Source organism: Dermochelys coriacea, chromosome 1 (assembly GCF_009764565.3).
Source record: "Dermochelys coriacea isolate rDerCor1 chromosome 1, rDerCor1.pri.v4, whole genome shotgun sequence".
NCBI classification, from domain to species: domain Eukaryota; kingdom Metazoa; phylum Chordata; order Testudines; family Dermochelyidae; genus Dermochelys; species Dermochelys coriacea.
The window spans coordinates 242,120,009-242,144,841 of NC_050068.2; the positions used below are offsets into that span (position 1 = coordinate 242,120,009).

The 24,833-nt window shown below is 44.4% G+C and overlaps 1 protein-coding gene across 3 annotated transcripts in view; it reads left to right on the forward strand.

Annotated features, from left to right (window-relative positions):
* Positions 1-24,833, forward strand: part of CACNA2D4 (calcium voltage-gated channel auxiliary subunit alpha2delta 4) — a 212,421-nt gene that overhangs the window by 81,045 nt on the left and 106,543 nt on the right. For all 3 annotated transcript variants that reach the window (XM_043517786.1, XM_043517792.1, XM_043517780.1), the window contains exons 11-18: positions 2,620-2,733; positions 4,285-4,363; positions 5,454-5,587; positions 9,288-9,365; positions 9,751-9,831; positions 12,053-12,127; positions 14,131-14,217; positions 17,330-17,401. In XM_043517786.1, coding sequence (XP_043373721.1) covers positions 2,620-2,733; positions 4,285-4,363; positions 5,454-5,587; positions 9,288-9,365; positions 9,751-9,831; positions 12,053-12,127; positions 14,131-14,217; positions 17,330-17,401 — 720 coding nt within the window. The remainder of the gene's footprint in view (positions 1-2,619; positions 2,734-4,284; positions 4,364-5,453; positions 5,588-9,287; positions 9,366-9,750; positions 9,832-12,052; positions 12,128-14,130; positions 14,218-17,329; positions 17,402-24,833) is intronic.

Genomic DNA, 24,833 nt, shown 5'->3' on the forward strand with positions numbered 1-24,833 from the left:
TGGTGGCCTGCGGATGTGAAGCTCCAGACCCCTGGACACCCATCTCAATATCCACTTCCTCATTTTCAAGCAACACCTGAAAACCTTGGGCTCTGTGGGCTGTTTGGAGGGAGGCAGGGGAGTTGGTTTTGGTATGCCTAGGGTATCCCCAACAGCAAAGTTACCAGCCGCCTCTGTTCCTTTTGTGCTGCTTAGGTGATGTAAAAAGGGCACAGCAGACCTAAGAATCTGACCCTTTATTTTTTTTACCAGTGGTGTCTTTTTGACTCCAGTGAAAGTTTGTCTGAGTAACAACTTGTTTAAAAACTAAGCAAAGACCTCTGCATGTGGTCCAATAATAATAATTTTATTTATAAACCATCCTTCTCACGCCCACTGAGACCTTCGGGGTTCTGCATACTGGATCACAGTAAATAAATATAATAACTACTTTATAAAAAACAAATAAACATACCACACGAGTAAAGGGGTTATTACATAGGTGGAGAGGACAAGAGTTCTACACATGAAATTCTACAGTGGTCAAGTAGAGGCTGTCCAATCCTCTCTCATCATGGTAGAATAACCAATACTTTGGTGGTACCGGGGTGCTGATGAGGGAGATGGTGGCTTTGGGCTTTGGTGATGGTATAAAATGGTGGTGATGTGATAGTAGCCATGATTATGATGAAAGTAATAATGATGAGGTCAATGGCAGTGATGGCACCATCATGGTTGTGTTGGCACTGAAGAAAGCAATGTTGTGGAGGATGATATTGAGGCAGATGATGCTGGTAGTGGTGACATGAGAGTGACAGTGTCAATGTTGACTACAGCAATGAAAGCATGTGGAGCTGACACAAGGAGTGTCCCATTGCTGGTAGCGGTGATAGGTGCAGTGGCATCATTATACTACCTAGGTTAGTAAAGATACTTTTCCATCTAAATACAGAATGACCAAAGTTAGATGTGGAAGGGATTTCAGAGGTTAAGCTCTAAGCACTGCACAAGTACCAGTTTATACTCTGCAGTCTCTCCCCATGCCCAATGGTCTATGTTGCTGATATTACTCTTAATCTTTTTTCTTATGTCTAAGCTGAATTTTCCATTCTTTAGTTTAAAGCCATTATTCTTGTGATGCACCCTTAGTCAGCCTTAAATTAGTCTCCCACACACGCTCTATTTCATGCAGTTGCTTGCCTCTCATTTATCTTTAATACAGAGCTATCATGTCTTCCTCCCTTTAAAATTTTGATCTATGTGAGTTTGTGTAACCTTCCTCGGTGGACAGACCTTCCATTGCTCCAATCATAATAGTTTGTAAGAGGAGGAGGTGCTCCTTGAAATCGAGAAGTTGCTGCCAAGAAGCTATTCATTTTTACTCCTTGATGTAGGGAAAGCCTCTGCAGTTTGCACTGGTTGCTGATAATCGACAGATTAAATTCAAGGTCTTGCTAGTGCTAAATAAAAGTATTGAGTTTTCTTAACTCCATTTGCCTTGAAGGCACATAGCTGGAGAAGTAATCATTCAAGCCTTTGTCCTCCATCCCAAGATTTCATCTGGGACCCCTTCTAGGAAGCTCCCTTCCTGAGGGCATTTGTCAAAACCTTTCTGTAGCTATTTTAAGGCTTAGTGTCACCTATACTCTTGCCCCACCCCCCAGCCCCTTCAATACACGTTTTCTCTTTAGTCCTTAGGCTTCATTTTGTTGTACTTCTTTGTCTCTTATAAAAGATGCTTATCCTGTGGTTTTGGCTTATTATCACCCAAGATTGCCCCCCTCACCAACAAAGTGGTGTATCCATTCAGGATTGCATGCACCACCTACTTGTCTGTTCCACCCACAACTAGGCAGAGACACACAACAGCAGTTTGTGTTCCCCATCCTCAGGTTGATGGTCTACGGAGGGGAAGCAGGTCTTTTAAGGATGTTAGTTAAACCGGCTTTCGAAAGTTTATCTTCCTGGCTGAGCAGGCAGTTTCCCAGCCTGCTCTTTGGGGACACCTACTCCACACTTCTTTGTCTGCATTTAGAACTACAGCTTGTAGACTTTCTTAGCATAATTATACTGCATATTAAATATCACTTCTTGACACATACCAAGTCCTCTGCAATGCTCAGTATACAGCCATTCCATTTCCACCTGTGACCATTTTGTCCTCCTTTTTAACCTTGGGAGAGTGACTGGCTGTGCCGGAGACTTTGGGCTGGATTGTCCCCTAGCTTGCACCTTTTGTACTCATTCAGATATGTACAAAGTGAGTGCCAATGGCGACCAAGTCAGGACGGTAGTGTTTTACACCCACTCCATGCCTGTGTATTACAAGCGTACATGGCAGTGCACGGTACAGGGCAGTAGGCAATAAAGCTCATTGTGCCCAGCACTCTTTTTTTCATGTTATTTTAACTTTTGTAAAGCACCTGGGTACGGCATGTGATGATAGGCGCTGTGTAAATAAAAAATACAGAGCGCACCAAAGCTCAATCCTCACTTGGGGAAAACACTCTATGGAGTCATTGGGAGTTTTGCCTGGGTAAGAATTCAGCTCAGGATCTGGCCTGTTATAAATAAATATACAGCAATAAGAATTATGGCAAGGCTGAGGATACTAATGCTGCTGTTCCTCTCCATTTGTAGTTCAGAGAGGCTGGGCAAGGAGGCCTGTGTAACCAAGCCATCATGCTGATCACAGACGGAGCTGTGGAGGATTATGAATCTGTGTTTGAAAAGTACAACTGGCCTGATCGTAAGGTTTGTCTCAAAAGGGATGAATAAAGGGAGCAGGAGAGGGGAAGGAAAGTGACCATCCTGGAATGGAGTGAATAGAAAACACCACATACCCAAGTGTGTGTACTCACAAGCCTCCACATGCTCCCTCCTGTAAATACAACACAAAACAGCTAGACAATAAGTTGGTGAGGGGATTATAAAGGTGCTGTGATTTTAAAGGGACACTGTCAGGTCAAGTTTGGCCCAAAATATATATATGGGGGGGGGGGGGGGTAAAAAAGGCTATTTCAAAAGCTGAGGACAATAGAAACATTCTTCTGGTTTACTAAAACAAAAAAAGCCACAAACCACCAACAACAAATACAAAACTCCACCAACCTCCAGATTGAAACATGTTTTATTAAATGAATAAATAAATAACTGAACATCTCTATGCAGTATTTACAATAGAACTGGGTGGAAAAGGTTGGGGTTTTCCTGTCCTGCAGAATTTTTTGAGATTTCAAGATATTGTCCTGTTATACATTGCGATGAACCCAAGACTTTTCCAAGAAAAAATAGACAGACAGACACTGACCCACACCAGAATAGCCAATAGTCTGCTGGTTAGGGCATTTACCTGGGCGTAGGAGACCGAGGTTCGTAGTCCTTGCTCTGCCTGGTTCAGGCAGAGACTTGTACTTGGATATCCCAGAGAACCTAAGAAACATTTCTTGAGGAAAGTTCATTGGAAATGGAACATTCCCATGAAAAGTTTCAATTTCAGCTAATTGGCATTTTCTGACAAAAAAAACTGTCTTGTCAAAAAATTCCCAACCAGCTCTATTTGCAACTCAGCTGTGTTACAGCCTTGTGCTATTGAATCAAGACCTGGAACTGAAAAAGAATAAGAACTGATTCTAAACCAAAGTGACTCGTTTGTTTTCCTTGTCCAAGCTGAGGGAAATGCACAAGGGAAATAAACAGCAGAAAGAGCAAAAAACAAATTTGATTTTTAATATTGTTTCATTTTAAATAAGCTAAATTGTTATTGATCACATGAATGAGAACACTCTGAAAACAGATGAATTTTAACCTGATAGTGTCCCGTTAATTGCTTTATGTGGTTAAATATTTCCATGGGTTAAGAATTTTTATGAGTGGTGAAGCTACCTGCATGTGGATCTGGCTACTGCTGCGAAATCAAACAGAATTCTTGCTTCTGGCTTGTTAATCAAACCTTCTCTTTACAGCTGTTCCCAAAACAAATCCAGTGTGTGCCAGCTCAGTGTTTAAGAGTTCTCATCTCCAAATGATCACGCTCCGTGCCTCCATGTATTGTTACTTCGCTGGCCGGGTTAATTTTGATTGATAATGAGGTTCTCATGGAACAAGAGAATCATATATCAGTGTAAAGACAATTTCTCCACTGTCCTTCAGTATAGTCATTTACACTTCTGCAACATGGGTGTCAAGCCACTACCATTCTGATTTCGTAGCATGTTACGTTACACCTCTTTGGACTGACTTGGGACTGTTGCAAATGGGAGATGATTTCTGCATAATTCTTACCACTGTATTCTTGTTACACAGGTCCGGGTTTTCACTTATCTCATTGGAAGGGAAGTCACGTTTGCACAAAATGTGAAATGGATAGCTTGCAACAACAAAGGTGCTGTCTGTGAACAATTAGCCCACTATACACATCACATGCAGACTGCAATCATGCATTCTGGGATTGAGATCACTTTAGATCGCACACTAAAGTTTGCGCCTAGTTAGCACTTGGATGGGAGACTTCTGAGGAAAACTCAGGTGCTGCAAGGAGTGCTATTGGTGTTTCACTGAGGCTACTCCTTGATCAGTACTAAACCGACTCCCTATCAGCACTGTGTCTGTGTCGCTGGACATGCTATCTTTTGGTTGAGTGATAAAACTGCCATCCTTTCTTTTAAAGATTTCATGGCCCTTTTCACAAGAGCAGAAGGTGAACCCCAGAGTCCTGGCCAAATAGCATTATGTATGTCTACCTAAAATTCTGCCATTGGTTCATTTTGATCCCAGTAACCTCATTTTCCCCACCTTAAAAGTATGAGGTGCTATTGCTGGCACAAAATGGCTGCCACTTTGTACCCCAAAGTAGGGCTGAATGATTCTTTCACATATAAGCCAGTAAATGGCTTCCCTATGCAGGTGTACAATGGGGTGGGGATCCATGAGCAGGGTCTGGGAGAATTAACAATTTCACGTCTTTGTCTGCAAATTGTCTACAAACAGATTGTGAAATGCTTATATGTGTGTGGTGTTTAAAATGATTGTCAGTAAATAATTCTTTGTTCATGCATTGTGGATCTTCTGAATTCAAGTTTTTATTGGTTGATTTCACAAGTAACATAATATTGTTTCTGTTCCCTGGTTAGATGATTTATGTAATTAACCAACAAAAGTTCGGATTTCAATTCAAATGTTTAAGTATAAAATTTGCAGTGTGTCATTCACCCTGCTGTTGGTTAGTTATGTTGGTTAGTCCCATAATTTGAAAGGTACTTTTGGTGAATATTTGAGCATTTGAGTTAAAAGTTCACTTTTTGTGAGTATTCTCACTTGTCATACTTAAGCCCTCGCTTATGCACAGAAAGCAAAGACCCAAGTGTCACAAATAGGTTTGAACGGACACTTTGCTTTTTGAATTCAAATGAACATGCCTGAATAATTCAGGAGAGGACACTGGGAGAGTGACAGGTTTCTGTTTCTCCGTTAAGGCTACTACACTCAGATCTCCACCCTGGCAGATGTTCAGGAGAATGTGATGGAATATCTGCATGTGCTCAGCCGTCCAATGGTCATCAACCATGATCATGACATCATATGGACTGAAGCCTACATGGACAGTGCGGTAAGGACATTGAGATAAGCTTCCAATCAGCAGACAGGTTTCAGTGGTAGCCGTGTTAGTCTGTATCAGCAAAAAAAACAAGGAATACTTGTGGCACCTCAGAGACTAACAAATTTATTTGGGCATAAGCTTTTGTGGACTAGAACAATAGGGGCTAAGTGAAGGAGGGGGGGAAAGCAGGGCTGTGACATTTGGATTTCTTGGCGGATCCCTCAGAAATATGAACACACTGTAAAACTTATTTGTAGAATTTACTGTTCTGCACCTGTTTAGACAGGCAGCATTTCTTTCCCCTCAATCCCTGGAATTGAATCCTGCATGCAAAGTCTCAGGTCTCCTTGAGAGTATGCAGTGAGCCAGGAAACCAAGGCTAATCAGAAATGTACATCATGGCCTAAGTAGTGTTTCTTTTCTCCATTAACTCAGGGTACTTTATAAAGGATTATTCACGGGAAAGTGATTAGTTACAGCTCAGGATATGGGTCACAGAGATTCTTTTCCTAGCTCCCACCATGCTGTCTGTCACACAGAGAGAGAGATCTCAGTTTGGGTGTCAAGCTTGTTCCTTTGCTCTCTGTGCTAGCAAGATTTAGGATGATTACAGGGTAAGTGTGCTCAACTCTTGGAGTGAGGGAATACCTCGCAGCCAGTGTGAGGGAACTAAATGTAGGGTGCCCTACAACCTTCTACTCTTTCCTTTGGTATCCTCCCATTGCTGCTGCAGGCTGGATCCTCTCACTGCTACCTCCAGCGTTTTTATGTGGCTGCTCCCTTGTCTGTGGCCTACACTAGCGATAGGCTTGGGATGTTCTGGAAATAAGGATGCCACAGCAATGTGCCTTTGAGATCAAGAAAGAGTAAAGAGAGAGACTAAGAGGAGCAGGGTATAAAGGACCCCTTCTCCCACCCTTCCTCAAGTACATAGAATTGTTTTCCTTGGTCATTTTCTTACCTGTTTTTTTGCCTAGAGGGAAGGGCAGCCTAGTTCTGTTTTTGGTGATCCCAGCACCTTCATGCAGGAGATTCTGGGTTTGGTGTTTTTCTTCTGTAGGCGCACTCACTACAGAACAGGCTATGGTGTAGGAGTGACAACGCTTTCTCCAGATGCTTCCCAGCCACCAAGGAGCCTTGACCACTTCCAAGTGGTGTAGGTGCCCCTAGGAAGAAGCCAGATTATAGACTATGCTCTGACCCCAAAGAGGGGTCAGAGGAGGGGAAGATGTTGAGAGGGTTCAGATGGTGACCGAAGGAGTACCATCCAGAGTGTTAGAGCAGGAAACAGGGTTGTTTACAAAGGGCGGATGAAGAGATGATGTTTAGTCCCCTCAATTCATTAGCCTCTATCCACTGTAGCAGTGCTGGTTTTATTCCACTTTCAGGGTAGTAGGGAAAGAAAGTGAATAATCCCAACCTGGAACATGCAGCCAAGTCAAAGAGCCTAATAGTGAAGATTTCCACTCCTGACGTAATTAACTAAACAATCACTGTGTCCTTTTGATTAACCTCTTTGCCATAGGGTAGTATAGAGCTTCTTTCCCATCAAAGGGGCATTGCTACAGCTTTTAAGAATGTGCCGATTTAAATGTGGCCTATTTAAAAGGCATGGTGGTTAGTGGATGGCAGTTGTGTCCTGAGAAGGATCATGTCTCAAGAAAAAATGGTTGTCTGAGATTTATGGAACTGATTTGGAGTCAGGTGAGTGAGAAAGGAGAAAAGTTTATGTATTCCTTCATGGAAAAGTCCTTTAATAGGGATGAAACCAACGGGATTCTACAGAGAAATTACTCTAAAAACCTGTGGAATTTTAAATAGAATGATCTCCTTTCTATAGAATTTCTAGAACCAACCAGTGGAATATCTGTGCCTGCTCTAGAATTCTACAGGCTGGTTTATAAATTCTATAGAAGTGTGACTAATACTCGTGTTAAATTTGATAGGACTCTTCCAAAAGGGATGACATATACAGGTTTTGCATTGATTCATGCCTATGAGACACCACTGGTTAAGCCCTGGGAAGGCTGGTCCTCACTTCTGTGCTGTGGTTGAACATGGAGATATTCCTTGGGATGTACCTGCTCTCTGGGGGCAACAAAGGAAATATGTTTTGCCAAGCATACTATGCACATGAGGTACTGGTGAGTCAGTTACTGAGTGTGCTGAGCAAAACCATCAATAGTACTCCCTGCTACACAGCAAATTCTATATGTCCTGGCTCTGGTATTTCGTAACAAGAGCTTGAAGTGATGTTTTGTCCACTGATGCTTTTCTTGTTTGTCTCATTTTTCCGGCTTGCATTTGTCTTCCTCTCCTGCTGCCTCTCATGCTTTTCATTCATTCATGTATGCGTTCATTCATTCATTCATTTATCCATCCATGTCTCTTGCTAGCTGCCACAATCTGAGGAGGTAACCACCTGTGCTGTGTTCTGTGAGCATGCCACTCCCATTGTGTCGGCTGGTGTGTGTCTGTGCTAGTTCATCTAGTCACTGCTGAACTGTACATCCAGGGAGGGGAGGAGGCGGGAGCACTGAGGATGTGTGTCAGGAAGGAAATGGTAACACTGGATGTACTGGAGAGCTGTGCTGTTGGATGAGAGTAGGTAGGGAGTCCCTGTGCTGTACAGTAGTTTAGTCCACTGTATGTATTTTTACATATGTAGAGTGTGTCACTGTGAGATACATGTGTGCTAAATTAGCCCCAGCACTGCTGTGAATAAGAGCTATCCACCCAGACATGAGGGCAGCAACAGACTGTGCTCAGTTCAATAAGGCAGAATACCAGCTTCAACCCTTCATCAAGTTACTGTCTAGAATGGCTGGCTCCTTTATGGTTCCCAGCATGCACAGGGAGAGGACACAGGACTTTGACCTTTCCAAAGGTGAGCTGCCTATCTGGCCAAAGGAGCAATAGAAGGGACTTGCTTCCTATGCCAAGGAAGGAGAGTTACTTTTCTAGCTAGGTACGTCCGTGAGATTCCTGTTTATTTTATATATTCCTCCTGTGTTTTGTGTGTTCTTAGAACATCTGTCTCACAGAGTATTGAGGGCTTTCTGACATCGCATTGCATGTGTTTGTGCTGTGTCCTATATACATGTCTTTTGGGTGTAGCTAAGCATGTTTTGTGTTCATATCATGTTTTTGCCTCTATCTTTGCAGTTTCTTAAGCAGTCCCTAGCACACATGTGATGAGTGCATTTAAATATGCTCTGTGCATGTTTCTTTTTAGTATTTGTCTGTGATGCTTCTCATTCAAGCTATATGCATTGCTTTGAGGTATATTTATACATGTGATTTGCGTGTCCATGAGTTTTGCTCATGTCTGTGTTGTTTCTTATAATTGTATTGTATGTGCATTTCGGTTGTATTTAAGTATGTATTTGTATGTGAACCTATGTCTGTTTCCTTGGCATGGACATGCATAATGGGTATTAATTTCTAAAGATTCCTGTCTCTTTAGCATTGTTAGGTCTTTAATGCTTTCTCCTGTGACAAATTTCAATGGTTTTTATCTTAGGCTGATCACCCTCCCCCCACAAAGAGCATTGTTTCTAGGGAAGATCAGAAATGTGCCTTTTATACAGGCCTTTTTTTTCTGTATGATTTCATTCAGCCTTTGGTGCCCCTGGAAACCCTAATGCTTCTGGTGATGGCTCCCTATCCTATTACACTTGTTAACACACTGCTCTTTGTCCTGTGGCAGCTCTTTGCATCTCAAGCTCAAAGTCTGCTGCTAATGACAACAGTAGCTATGCCAGTCTTCAGCAAAAAGAATGAAACGGTGAGTATAGTGCTTCCCTATAATCTTCTTGGAACTAGGGCAGGTAAAAGGATGCTGAGGTGATCAGCAGTCTTCTAAAGCCATTGGCTAATGAATTAGGTTTTTGTGGTGGCTCTAGCAAGCTGCTTGGCTATTTATTGATTTCTAAGTGATCATTTGTCCCTCCCTCGGAATGTTTCTTCTTTCCAGTATCACTGGAATAAGAAACTTCATCTTGTTTTCTCACCACCAGCTTCAGCCCAGCACTAAATGTGCAGACTCCACTCAAGCCCTGACTGTTCACTATGGAAGAGTGATGCAATGGCATTTGTTCATGTTTAGGTGAAGGCAGGCTGAGCGCTAACAGAATTTCATTTCTGAGAACAGTTTCTCCTTTATTTTTTAGAGATCTCATGGCATTCTCCTAGGTGTAGTGGGCTCTGATGTTCCACTCAGGGAGCTACTGAAACTGGCTCCACGATATAAGGTAAGACCCAAGCTAATGCAAACCGTCTGGCATCATACATGGCTAAATACCTGGTCACTTGTCCACAGGCATAATCCAATGAATTATCAGTTACTGTGCATAGAGGTGTAACCACAGACATAAAGCTTGGATCCTGTGATTTCTTTTCAGAACCTGGGAATTGTCATTCACCATGACAAGCCTGTAGACTACTCTAGAAACAAAGAAACTGAATGTTATAGCAGATTGGTAATAGGACCTAGAACTTTTTATATCTTGATCACCACCTTGAATGCATTCTAGGATAATAACGGCCCAAGTTGTCACCATGGGATTACTCTTTGGTGGCCTATCTAAAAAGAGCTGGTAGTTTCCATCCAGTTCCCAGTGGACTAAAACCACCATCATAGCTGGCACCATCATAACTAGCATCACTGTTGACACTCTTGGCAGAGATGCCAAGAATAGAATGGACAATTGAAACTGAACTATTCTGTCATGCCTAAAGGGACTTTCTCCAAGTCAGTTTTGAGATTTCTTGGCAGGGCAAGTTGAGGAAGTTTGCACTATTGCTATCTGTACTGTACTCATTTTGTGGTTAAAAAGGATTTCAGTCCCCAGACTTGTTAGGAAGGCCTGTTTCACCAGCTCTGTATTGCTTTTAAATATGTTTTAAAAGAAAGTTGATCGCATTGAAAAAAATGAATTTTTAATGAGGCTCTGTGGGAAAGTGCTATTCTCTGTAAGATCTATTATACTTCGCTTCACTAGCCTTGTGCTGAGAATTCTGTACAATGTCTGTTGGTCCCTCTAGTGAATTTCCATTAGGGGTCACCTTGACAGCAGTGACTGCTGGGGATTACCCCAAAATTCATGTGACTTAAGCTATGGGTTAAAACTTTTTGTTCCTATAAGTGTGACCAAACCAATGCTGGATAGTTGCACACACTAGAATACCCAATGTCTGATTGATAATTAGTCACACAAGTGAGTCCTCCTTCACTATCAAGAAATATACATCTGTATGGAGGTGTTAAAGGCACTAGTTTTCCAATGGATAATTCTTGTCTTCACAAGTGCAAATTATACTTGAGTTTTAAGAACTCTGTGGATTGGCTGAAATATATATTGTAGGAAGACTTGATCTGATTAGTCACTCTCTCAGAGTTCACCTGAAAGTCAAGTGCGACATTGCCTGGGGTCAGGGGCCCATCCCAGCCTACCTCTGACAGGGTCCACAAGGGGGAATGAGACAACTCAGGTTCCCCCGGGAGAACTTAAGCCACTGAGTAACTGCAAGGCAGTTAATTAGGCATCTGGGCAGGGCAAAAGGGACCTTGGTTAAACAAGGACTCCTGAAGAGAAAGGAAGCTCCAGAGGAAGAGAGCTTCTAGAGAGCCTGGACTAGGCAAAAGCTCTCCAGGTAAGGAGGCCTGGGAAAGATCGTGGGCAAACAGAGGAAAGACTGTAGGGCTCTTCAGGCAATGGAGAAGCCTGAGGCTTTACAGCAGAAGGAGCTGCTGCTGGGACATAGAGACTTTTGTTAAGTTTTAGCTGGGCTCTGAGGTTAGAGCCTTTAAACCTGGTATGAGTGCTCATTTCAAAAGACTTTATTAAAGAGAGAGAGACTACTATCAGGTAGAGTGTTTTGGCTTTTCTGTGACAAGACTGTTTAAGTGACCTCATTGTTAACTCAGGCCACAGCAGAGCCGCACTCAGCCACAGAGGATTCGCAGAAGGTGACAGTACTCCTTCTACACCCTTTTGGGGCTTGGTTTCCAGAAAGATGAGCTATGAGATCCACACTCAGTTGTGCATCTACAGTGGCCACCATGAAAATTTTGATTATTACCTCAATACTTGTGACACTGTTACCATAGTGTTCCCCATTGTCCCACATTCTAAGTATAGGAATGCCATGGATACCAAAATTAATTTTATCTCCTAAATGGTAATTGTCAACCACTCACTATCTGTGCACTTACTGCAGTTACATGCACAAATCAGTTACCTCATCAGTGCTTACCTATCCATTTGTGCACACAAATACTCAGTAAGACTCTTCTTGCTGTTCAGAGAGCAGCTGGTGGCTAGGAAATCAGTCATTTAGTATCAGAGCCTCTTCCTGATTGTTAGAATAAATCAATAGGAATGTTGGTGGGACAATGGACTCACTTCCCTGTTACAGAGCAGCAACTGGAGAGGAGACCAGGCTAATTATTCTAATACCTTTTTCTAACAGTTGGGAGTCCATGGATATGCCTTTCTGAACACTAACAATGGTTACATCCTCTCACACCCAGACCTCCGACCTTTGGTAGGTGATTCTGATGCTCTTAGTACTGTTGTGACTTAAATCCATGGGCTTTCAGGGAGATTAATGTATCTCATGTTTTTATACTACCACTAGGGCTATCAGGTCATTATCCTGGTGTAAACTTTCTGCTCACCAGATTTCCTTATATGAATTACCAAAACATATTCTCATAAACCAGCGTATAAAGTTACCTGCAAGCCCACCTAGCCCTGTGCTTGCCCCTTGCTTCTGAAATGGCCTGTAGGACACAGTAATGCTCACATCTCCAGATCCTGCGCACACGTAGGAAATGTAATGGCTGTAGGATAAGATGACACCAGCATGTAAGTTTAAGGGGACTGTTACCCCCTTACGAACATTCAGTGGGGTGTTTTGGTTGGCTAGCTCCCAGTACTACCAGGGGAAGGGTCTATGGGAAATCAGGACTCTGAGACTGATAGGCCCCAGGAACAATGGGGAGAGGCCAATGCTCCAGGTCAGCCTGAATGACAGGGCAGGCAGGCTAATCAGAGAATCAGGAGGCCAGGGAGGTCCCATCCTCCATGTGAACTGGAATTGCCTGAGTCAGATAGAGTGGGGCTGAGCTAAAGAGAAAGCAGAGGTGCAAGCTGAGCTGGGGAGCAGAGCTGTGCCAGATCCAGAGAGAGCAGACCCAGTCCTGGGAGCAGAGCTGCAGCCACAAAGCCAGAGGCACAGCCCAGGGAGAGTGGACTTGTCCTGGGAGGAGAGCTGCAGCAACCAGAGCCAGAGGGGCCAGAAAAGCAGCCCACGAAGCAGGTCAGTGCTGGGAGCAGTCACAGAAGCAGCCTGCAGAGCAGACCTGTCCTGGGAGCAGAGCTGCACCAACCAGAGGCAGAGGGGCCAAAAAAGCAGCCCAGGAGCTGGAGGCAGAGCAGCAGCAGCAGTGCTGAGACAGAGTGGTGGAGCTGGGACTGGAGCAGTCTGGAGCTGGGTGCAGTGAGCAGCTGGGGAGTGCGAGGGGGACCCTGGGCAGTGAGCCCAGCACAGGGAGATGCCTCAGCCAAAAGGCTTTGCAAGCCAGGCTTGGATCGTAACCCGACAGGGTGGGGGCGACACTGGGAAGAAGAGTCCTACCTCTTAGAGCCTGAGAGCATGTGGCCACCACCAGAGCAAGTTTCCAACCCACAGCATCCCTGCAGCACAGCCAGGGCCTGAGAAGAAGGCCTGGGACTTACAAGGAACAGACTTCAGAGTAGCAGCCGTGTTAGTCTGTATTCGCAAAAAGAAAAGGAGTACTTGTGGCACCTTAGAGACTAACAAATTTATTAGAGCATAAGCTTTCGATGCATCCGATGAAGTGAGCTGTAGCTCACGAAAGCTTATGCGCTAATAAATTTGTTAGTCTCTAAGGTGCCACAAGTACTCCTTTTCTTTAAGGAACAGACTGTGAACTGCCCTGACATTCCAGAGACTCTGTTTGTGATGTTCCCTGCCACAGAGCGGGCTGATGTGTTTCCTTTAACCTTTCCCATTTTTCCTTATTCTTTTTAAAATTAATTGTTGATTAAATAACTTGCATTTGCTTTAACTTGTATGTAATGGTCAGTGGGTCAGAGAAGTGCCCAGTGCAGAGAGAGTACCCCGGAGTGGAGACACTCTAGCCCCTGTCGTAGGTGACCACAGCAGGGTTGAGGGGTCGAGCCCCCCAGGAATCCTAGGCCCAGCCTTGTTGGGGTTACGAGGACTCTGCCAGACAGGAGAGTGGAAGGGGAGTCCTCAAGGGCAGGGAGGCCCTGGGTAAAGGAAGTGGGAGCGAGGACTCAGATCCTTTCGCTAGCCCACTTCACCGGGGTAGTGCAGAAGCCAGGAAAGTTCCCCACAATAGCAGGTCTATTCCCCTGCTTACATAAACACTCATTCGCCAGTCAATCTAAATAAATGTGGCTTCTCTATTTTATCAATGCAATATTGACTGTGACGTGCTAGAGGGCTATCCTGGAAAGTTAGAGCTCCATTTCCTCTGTTTCTTTTATAAACTCCAGTACAAAGAGGGAAAGAAGCTGAAACCCAAACCAAACTACAACAGTGTGGATCTCTCTGAAGTGGAGTGGGAAGACCAAGATGAAATAGTGAGTATCAGAAATGGATTGTAGCCTGTTCATGACCCTTTCCTCCTAATTACTGGGGGTGAGGGAGTGGGGGGCAGTTTCCTTATGTCAGACTGTAGCAATTCTTGATTTCTTCTGTCAGGGGCTGATCATTACTAGCAGAGGGTGAGTCCCTACACAGAGAAACATCCCCTTCTCACTCCCATACAGGGTGCTTGTCTCCCCCTCTATGGGTACGTCTACACTGCATTTGGGAGGTGGGATTGTAGCAGGTGTAGACATACTCAAACTAGCTTTGATCTAGCTTGGTAGTTAGACTGGAGCTAGGTCACTAAGAGTTGCAGTGAAGCTGCAGCAGCACAGGTGGTGGCTGCTCAAGAATGTACCCAAGGTCCTGGGTAGACCAAGGTTAGCCCAGGCAGCCTCCCATGCTGCTGCAGCTTGACTGCCATTGTTACCTGGGCTAAGTTTTGACCTAGATCAAAAGCAGCTCAGATATTTCTACATGAGCTGCAATCACACCTCCCAGTTGCAGTGTAGATATACCCTAGGTCTGTAGTTTCCCTTACTTTGTGCTACTCGGGGTGGGACTACACGAGTTCTGACGGTTTCTCACTTGAGCCTGCTTCTTGTTCTCATTGGGACCACTGTAGCTGGAGTCACAAGATGGGAGGGAGGCAGGGAGGAGATCAAAGCTCCAATGAGTGCATTTTGGGAAAGTTCAAATTCAGGTCCTAACTTCGGGAGCACAGCCACATCACTATACTGGGAGAATCAGACCTCCCCTCCTCCTCCCACTATCTTACCCTAAACAGCAGAGGAGTTTAAAATCTGGATACAGATTTTGCTGCCATCTAATTCTAACCTTTCATAGAATCATAGAATCATAGAATATCAGGGTTGGAAGGGACCCCAGAAGGTCATCTAGTCCAACCCCCTGCTCAAAGCAGGACCAAGTCCCAGTTAAATCATCCTAGCCAGGGCTTTGTCAAGCCTGACCTTAAAAACCTCTAAGGAAGGAGATTCTACCACCTCCCTAGGTAACGCATTCCAGTGTTTCACCACCCTCTTAGTGAAAAAGTTTTTCCTAATATCCAATCTAAACCTCCCCCATTGCAACTTGAGACCATTACTCCTCGTTCTGTCATCTGCTACCATTGAGAACAGTCTAGAGCCATCCTCTTTGAAACCCCCTTTCAGGTAGTTGAAAGCAGCTATCAAATCCCCCCTCATTCTTCTCTTCTGCAGACTAAACAATCCCAGCTCCCTCAGCCTCTCCTCATAAGTCATGTGCTCTAGACCCCTAATCATTTTTGTTGCCCTTCGCTGTACTCTTTCCAATTTATCCACATCCTTCTTGTAGTGTGGGGCCCAAAACTGGACACAGTACTCCAGATGAGGCCTCACCAGTGTCGAATAGAGGGGAACGATCACGTCCCTCGATCTGCTCGCTATGCCCCTACTTATACATCCCAAAATGCCATTGGCCTTCTTGGCAACAAGGGCACACTGCTGACTCATATCCAGCTTCTCGTCCACTGTCACCCCTAGGTCCTTTTCCGCAGAACTGCTGCCGAGCCATTCGGTCCCTAGTCTGTAGCGGTGCATTGGATTCTTCCATCCTAAGTGCAGGACCCTGCACTTATCCTTACTTATCCTTATCCATTTCCTCTCACTGTCCACTGCAGTCTGTGTGCTGGGAAGGAAATGTTTTGCAAGACCAGGCTCACATGGAAGATATGGATGAAATACCAGGTGTCAGTGGCGCTGGAACACTTTTTATAGTGGGGGTGCTGAAAGCCAGCTAAGGAAACTGTAAAGCAGCGGTCCCCAAACTTTTTACCTCGCACCCCCCTTACCTCTGTCCATGCCCCCCATCCCTCCAGAGCCATGGCTTCAGGAGGTGGGGGATATGGACAGGGGTAAGGGGAGCGAGGCTGAGGCCACAGCTGGGGGCAGGAACAGAGGGCTGGGAGCCAGGACCCCAGGCGTGGAGCGCTGGGGGTGCTGCAACACCCCCGGTGCCCCTAGTTTCTGTGTCTATGACAGATGTCTTAACTACTTAGAGCCCAGAGAGACTGTGACAGGCTCAGTCAGATCATAGAATACCCCAAGCCTCCCTGGCCTTAAGTCAGATGTTCTTGGCTAGGAGAGACTTACTTTGGTAGTCACTGGTTCATGCTCAGCAGAATTAAGTAAGTGATTTTAGTACAATGAAGCATGAAGCAGTAGCAACTTGAACAATGATTTTATTAGATTTTATAAGATAAGTAGGCGTGGGCTTACCAGTACTTGAATGGGAGACCACCACTGGATTACCAAAGGTGCTGCCAAGTCAGTTGGTGCCCACCTCCTTTCTGAGTCAGTAGTGAACCAATGTCCTAGCATGATCCTAGGAGGTATTGGGCAGGAGGTGCCACTTTTCAGATTAGCTAAGAAACCAAGGTCTATGGTCATTAAAGATCCCTAGCACTTCTTTTTTTTCAAAAGAAAGGGTGTCCTTGAAAAATGGCATTGTGTCTACAGAAACGCCTCTTCACTCCTCAGTTGAATAGGGTAGTCTCTTCACTCCCTGTCCCGTCATGTTTTATAGTGTTGCGGTGCTCTCTTAAACATATGTGCTTCAGTCCAGAAATGGCTACATTTCAGTAGCAGGTGAAATGGTTTGCGGGAGCACCTTATGATTTGATAAATTGGTTTTAAAGTTTTGTGAAGAGCTTTTGGGTTGTTCTGGAAGAACTAATATTGCTTGTGTTTCTTTGTTGCCTTTTACCTGAGGATCTCCTAGTGCGGTGCAAACATTGAGAATATGTGACTTTCTCACTGTCACAAAGTGCAGTTGTGGCAAGATTGGCAGGTCCCTTCCCTCCAAGTCCTTAGCTTTAAAGACAAGACCATCTTTATAGGCTTTAAATAAGAATAATCCATATTATCATATGGCATTTACCAGCCTCCCTGAGTGAATCTTCTGAGCTGCTCATAAAATGTTCTTAGCTGAGAGCTCTGAAAAGGCAGTGGAAAAGGGGAACCAGTCATTTCTCAGTAGAAGCTTCCCCTATATGAATTAAAAACCACTCCACATCCTGTCCTTATCTAATCGGAGGCACTAATGCTAATCTGTTTCTCTGTGCAGCTGAGAACAGCAATGATCAATGGAGAAACGGGTTACCTTGCTATGGACGTGAAGGTCCCTGTGGATAAAGGGGTAAGAAATCCTGGTCCTGTTCAGGTCACAACTGGAATGGAGATGGGAAACGGATGTGATCTATGGAGGGTGCAAACCTAATGCTCATCATTTCATGTGGGGATTTTAATAATATACCATTTTACATATATAATTTGTTCAAACCAAAGAGTGGTTCACAGATCATTAGTCTGTCCAGGCAAACCCAAGGAATATACTGTCAATAGATTATAGGGGCATCTCTGTAGAAAAAACAATCCATGAAATCGTAGGCATTCGGAGATGAAAAAGATATATTAGGTAGACCTGATAAAAAATCAGAATGTATTTTTTGCCAAAATTTTCATTAAATTTTTGTCTCTATTTTTCTCAGATTTTCAGGTTTTTTTGATCAGCATGGATTACATTTTCATCAAAATTTTTGATGGAAAATCCTACCAAAATTGCAAATTTTGAATTAGCTCTAATATTAGGTCACCTACTCCACTCCTGCAAGATTATCCCTCACTGTGTTTTCCATTACTTCATTCAGTCTACTTTTAATAACTCTCCCAAGTGATTGGGCATCCATCACTTCCACGGCCTTACAGATCTCACTGCCAGGAAGCTTTCTCTCTCGAAGGCCTTTTCTACAATAGGAAATCGCACTGCTTCAGCCATCAGTTTAGCTGACCTGTTGCTACTGACGGTAGCTTGTCCTTGTTTATGCTCACAGCTAAACAGTGGTCAGCACCAATTCAACTAAACCAATTGTTGACAACCCTTGCTGAAATGGTGCCATTTCCTAGTGTAACTAAGGTCTTACTTTCATTTGATTGCTTCTAGTTATAGCTCTTGTAGCTCCCTAAATTATTCCCCTCCATCCTCTGTGTTCACACCATTCAAGAACAGGTAGATGGTTGACTTGTCCTCCCACACCCTCATCCTTGCATTGCCTGCATATGTGATGCCTTTATATTTTTCATTGTAAGTCAATCCAACCAGCTCTGTCATTTTATTTCCTTTCTTTGTGGTATAATTTGTCAACATCTTTCTGGTACTGAAGTGCCCAGAGCAGAATGCCGTAGCCTGGATGTTATCTCACTGCAGCTCTATAGAGAGTTACTATAATCTCTCTGCTGCACAACATCAGATCTCTGCACATAGAGCCCCAGCTCTCCTTGACTGCTGCCATATCATATTTGTGACTCCTCTCTAATTAGCTGCCATTAGTCTCATGCTTATGTCTCTTTCAGCATTACTGTCTCCTCATTTTCTCCCTCCCATTGTGTGGCTGTATTTCTCATTATTTTTCTCCCTCCCACTTCCAGGCCATTTTCTAAAATGTTAGTGAAGATGGTTCCTAAGACACATCCTTGCTATTCTCCACTTCCCACCACCTGATATGCTATTGTTTACCATTACTTTTCATTTACAGTGTTTCAGTCAGTTTTCAATCCACATGAAAAAGATCCTATCTCAGCCAATATTAATTAATCTTGGGGGAGTAAAATTTCATGAGGCACCGGAGCAAATGCTTTATGTAAATCTAAATATATTGTATGCGCTTTATTCCCTTCATCTATTAACTTTATTCTGTCAAAAAAATGCAATCTTGTTTGTCTGGTGAGATCTATTCTTTAGAAGCCCAGGCTGCTTATTACTCATGATTCCATTATCCTCTGAGGCAGGGGTAGGCAACCTCTTAGTTTATTGTATTGCTGCAGACTCACAATATTGTTTTCTCAGAGACATCCAAAGGAATCTTGTTTATTTCAACATTTTTAAGAACGTCACAAATGCCTAAAAGTTTCTCCATTTGCCTCCTTTTTCCCTTGTTTTTATTGTTCCCACCTGACATTTTCCTTATTTGCGTTTTTCCATCCCCTTTCTATATTTCCCTCCCCCATGTTCTTTCTCAATTTTCCCCTTCTTTTTTTCATATTCTTCGCATCCCGTTCTGCTCCCCCCCACCCCAGTTTTTCTCTGTTAATTCGCCATCTCCATGTTTTCTATTTCTCCCTTACCTTTTTTTATTTTGTTACCACTATTTCACCCCTCACCCACTTCTAATCCCTGGTTCTTCAAGTAATTTCCCCTCTGTGTAATGCACTTCAGGTTACACATGTGTTCCATGAACCCAGAATCAGAAATTTTCCCTAGAAGCATCCTTCTGGTCCGCGCATGCATCCTTGCTCATCTTGTGCACCACACTGAAGGAACGAAAGGTCCCCTACCACTTAGTTCCTTCCTACCACTTGTGGTTTAAGACAGAGGTTCTGTCTTCATGCTGACTTTTTCAGCTCTTCTCTGTAAATAGCATTAAGAATTTTTAGTTAGTTCTTAATTAGAAATAGTTTTAGGGGTTTGGTTCCCTACATTTTGGACCCCCCCCCCTCAGTCAATGAGTGTTTCACTGTACCCGCCTCACCCCAGTTCTCCTCGGTTTCAGGAGACTATGCTGAGGATCCCCAGCTTTAAAAGCTGCATCAGGTGCCACAAAGCTTTCCTGGTCATGGACTACCATGATACCTGTCTGTACTGCTTGGGGGAAGCACATATCTCTTCCAGGTGCAGCATCTGCAAGTCATTCCTGAGTAGGTCTAAGCCGTCCAGGGAATTCTGACTCGAAGAGTTCCTCATGGAACAGTCCATGAAGGCAGGATCAACCTCTATCCAGGGAGACCCCCTGAATATAATCCTGAAGAAGAAAAGAGTGACTCCTCCTCTTCAGTCCTGGGCAACTCCAAGACTTACATACTCCCTCTGGCTCCAAGAAACTCTGGAGAGCAGAACCAGGGAAAAAGGGGGAAGGGAGACATAAGCGCTCCCATAAGAACTATAGGGAAGGTTCCCCATCTAAGTCCTCTAAAAAGAGAGAGGAGTTCCCATCCCATACCAAGTCATCAGTAGCTACCTGCTCCAGAATGGGACCATCCAGTACTGGGATTTTTTCAAAGGGCAAGCCATCAGCACCCTTTGGTCCTAGAACTGCTTCCTCGGCACAAAAACCCTCATCTGTACTGCCAGAGCCAGTGCTTCAGCAGCTCCAGTTATGAAAGTGACTCCATCAAGTCTGGCTTGTTTCTCAGCTCCAGATGACCTCTTGGTGCTCCTGGAACAGGATTCCCCACTGCTTTCCAAACCCCAGTGCCCCGTACCATTCCTTCAGCTAGTACCTTCAGATACTCCCTGCAGTATCCCTTTTCATGCCCATTCTCGAGCAGCGCTTGAGCCAGACTGTTGCCCGTACCATCAAAGAGCACCTCTGGTACCAAGGGCTTTCCATCTGGATCTGAATCCTCAAAGTCTTAAGAGGACTATGACAGACCCACCTGGACTATGCCTTGAGGGGATTGAGCCCAGACAGGACATTGGGAGTCTCCAGCGTGTCTCTCTCCTCCCATCTGACAGAGTACTCACCCTACTCCTACTGGGGCCCTGCACTGAGGGGGTATGATACCTCACAGTGGCAATATTTGGGACTAGAAGACCCATGAGACTACCACCCAATGAACATACCTCATGGCACAAGGGACCTCAGGAGATTCAGAGCTCCCAAAGAAGAGGAAGAGCATCTTCAGCCTCCTCGAGAAGTGCAATTAAAGCAACAGGAGGAAGAGGATCAACAGAATAGGAGGATACCATGCCAGTGACCTTGTCCTCCTCTTCCCTAGACAAGACAGTGATTCCAGTTTCCCCACTGTGTCCTGTTACCCTAAGGTCTTCCTGGACTTCCTTTAAAAGTATGGCAAAGTTATTTCAAATCTCCTAGGAAAAGGCCCATGAAAACCCCACGGACACTGCTGGAAATCCTTCATAGCTTGGCTCTGAGTAGAGTGGCTCTTCCAATTAACAAGTTTATCCTTGAACCTGCCAAGATACTTTGGCCCTCACCCGCCATGGTACCACCAGTATCCAAGCAGGATAAATAAGATATTTCATACCTGCAAAAGGGTTGGAGTACCTATTCTCTTACCCACCTCCCAATTCATTGGTAGTGTCTGCAGTTACTGAGACTAGCAGACACACAGGCCAGGTTTACACCACTTGAGAAAGAAGCAAAGAGGCTCAACCTCTTTGGAAGAAAGATGCACTCCTCAGCCTCCCTGCAGTTTCAAATCTCAAACTGCCAAATGTTGATGGTCAATTATGATTTTACCATCTATGGTAATTTAGCTGGCTTCGCAATAAAACGCCCTAGGAAGTTAGAGACCGGCTCCGGGCCCTGACTGATAAGGGAAAGGTGGTGATGAGATCATCCCTCCAGATGAACTTAGACATGGCGGTGAGGTCCATCTCAACGGCCGTTCTAATAAGATGCTCGTTTTGGCTTCCCTTCTTGGGAATCCCAAAGAAAGTACAAACAGTGGTGGAAGGCCTCCCATTTGAATCTGACAAGCTGTTCAGCGCAAAGACAGATGAGTCTCTTCTCTCATTGAAAGTCTTCTGAGCCACACTTAATTCACTGAGTATTTGTACACCTGTAATTAAAAGAGAACCCAGTACCATAATTTAGACAATCAACCCTACCTGTCTTTTATCACCAGCAGCAGTATGAATTGCCATGCAAGCATTAGAGGACACATAGGAATGGTGCCCAGGGAAAACTACTCTTTACTTCCCAACCACTATCACCTCTGAAACCAGCATTTTGACAGGCCATTTGAGAGCTGCACATCAATGGTCTCACAGGATGTAGTCAACCTCTGGTCGTTCCCCTCCATTTGGAGACAGATTTCCCATTACCTAGCTTCCTGGACACAAATCATGGTGGACAGATGGGTATTAGGGATTGTCTTCTTGGGCTACGTATCTCACCAGTTACCTCCCTGCCCTTTTTCGGAGATCTCTCTCATGAGAGAGTTTTTCTGTAGGATGTGAACACTCCTCGAATGGGGGGGTGGTAAAACTAGTACCTCCAACAGTAAGAGGAAAGAAATTCTACTCAAAGTACTTTCTCGTCCCTGAGAAGACAGGAGGATGAAGACCTATTCTGGACCTCAGGGAATAAGTTTATCTGCCGCCTAAAGTTATGAATGGTGACTCATCAATTGTCCCATCTCTAGATCAGGCAATTGGTTCACAGCCCTCGATTTCAAGGATGCCTGCTTTCATGTGGACGTTCATCCAGCACGAACGAGATTCCTGAGATTTGTACCCAGTCAATAGCACTATACGTGCAGGGTTCTCTCATTTGGACTCTCAACACTGCTGAGTGTTTACCAAGGTACTTTGCTGTGTTGTCTTCATATTGGTCTCACATGCTTGTTTCTGTCACCAACAGAAATTGGTCCAATAAAAGATATTGCCCCACCTTGTGTCTCTAATACCAAACTACCGTCAGTGGTGCCAGCTCACCCTTGCTGGCAAGGGCCAATGGTATACCATTACTTAGATGGCTGGCTCCTAAAGGGCTGATCTTACCAGGAAACATGAGAAGCAACCTCCATACTTCTGGATCTCTTTGAGAGTTTGGGTTTCTGGTGAACCTGGAGAAATCTTCCTTGGAACCCACACAGCTGATAGAATTTATCAGGATGAAGCTGGACACTGTGGCCTCCAAGGCATGTTACCGGGCAACCGCTTTCTCTTCATTGAACTCACACCCCAAATACAGATGAGCCCCAGAATGGCCATACAATCCTGCCGACTCTGTTGGGTCATATGGCTGCAAGTACCTACGTGACACATTAGCAAGAATTAATCTCAGATATCTATGAGCCTGGTTGTGGACTATATGCACTCCAGGCAAGCACAGTCTTGACTTACTCATCATGGTTCCCCAAGAGGTCTTAGCCTCACTTACTTGGTTTGTGTGGGTACCTTCAACTCCCACTTCCAACAAAGACTATGACCACAGGTGCATTCTTTTTAGGTTGAGGAGCAAATTTGGAAGGGCAGGTTTCTCAAGGGACATGATCTCTGCAGGAGTCTATGCTTAATATCAGCATTTTGGAACTAAGAGTAGTCAGACCGCCCTGTGAGTAATTCCTCCTGCCCAACTGCAGCCAGCCAATCCAAGTATTATTAAACAACATTATTGCAGTCTGCTATGTCAACAGCTGTGTGAGGAGGCCATTGATGTTTGGAATCGGTACATTCCCATGTAGATTACCCTGATCGCCACTGACCTGCCAGGAATCCAAACACCCTGGCAGACTCTCTAAGCAGACATTTCTCCACAGAAACTAGTGGAAAGCTGCATGACATGACTCTTCAGATGGTTTTTAGGTGTGGGGACTTGGATCCAGGATCTCTTTGCGTCCCGTGTGAACAGCAAGTGCAAAGAGTTCTGTTCTGGGAGGGTGGGGCGAGGGTTGCACCTTAGACTCTCAGGTGACACTTTCCTCAGAAAATGATCAGGACCTGTGAGGTATGTCTTCCCTGACTCCCTCATTACCACGGGTTTTGAGGAAAATCAGACAGGACAAGATGTGAGAGATTTGCATAACACAGGGGTGGGCCAGTCAGTTCTGGTATTCTATGTTTTTGCTGCTGTCAGCCTGGCCTCCTTCCCATCTCCCTTAACTCGGGATGAGGGAGGGACTTATCACTTGCAACCCCCTCACACTGCTCATGAGGGCATGGTATTTGGATGGATGTCAACATTAGAAAAGGCCTATTCAGCTGATGTCCAGGGTATCCTGAGCAGTGGCAGAAAGGACTCTGCCAGGAAATGTTACAAAGTAAAATGGGGGGGGAAATGTTTTGGTGTTATCAATCAGGAATTTCCCCTTTACAAAAACACATTCTGGATGCATTGTACTACTTCATAGCCTTAAAATCCCTGGAGTATTTATTAGCAGTTATTTCCTGCTCCTTGAAAGGTATGATTGAGAACTCTGGATTAACAGAGTGATAAGTGGCCTTGACAAGAGATGGTTTTTACTCTGTCGCCCTACTAGCCTAGCCAGAAAGTGAAACTGACCAGTTATCAATTTCACAGTGCTCCAAAGATGCATTGAGCTGGACAGGAAGTGAAAGTGACAAACTTACTTGTCAGTTCCGTTGTGCTGCTTTGCATAGAATCAAGTAGCAGACATCAGAAAGCAGAGGAGGGGATTTGTGGCAGAGCCTAGGGTTGATAAGAATGAGGCAGGTGGAAAGGGCTGAGTGAAGGGAATATAGATTATGGTGTCTTTGGCATAGAAGTGACCCCCACACTTGATTCCTAGTTTCCAAGGCCAGATCGGACCACTGTGATCATCTAGTCTGATCTCATGTATAACACAGGTCATAGAACTTCTCCAAAATAATTCCTAGAGCAGATTGTCTAGAAAAAAAATCCCATCTTCATTTTAAAAATTGCCAATCATGGAAAATATACCACAAACCTTGGTACATTGTTCTAATAGTTAATTACCCTCACTGTTAAAAATGTATGCCTTATTCCCAGTCTGAATTTGCCTAGTTTTAAGGTGAATTTAGAAGGGAATTGCCAAGGGATGAGATAGAGAAGGGATTTAAGGAC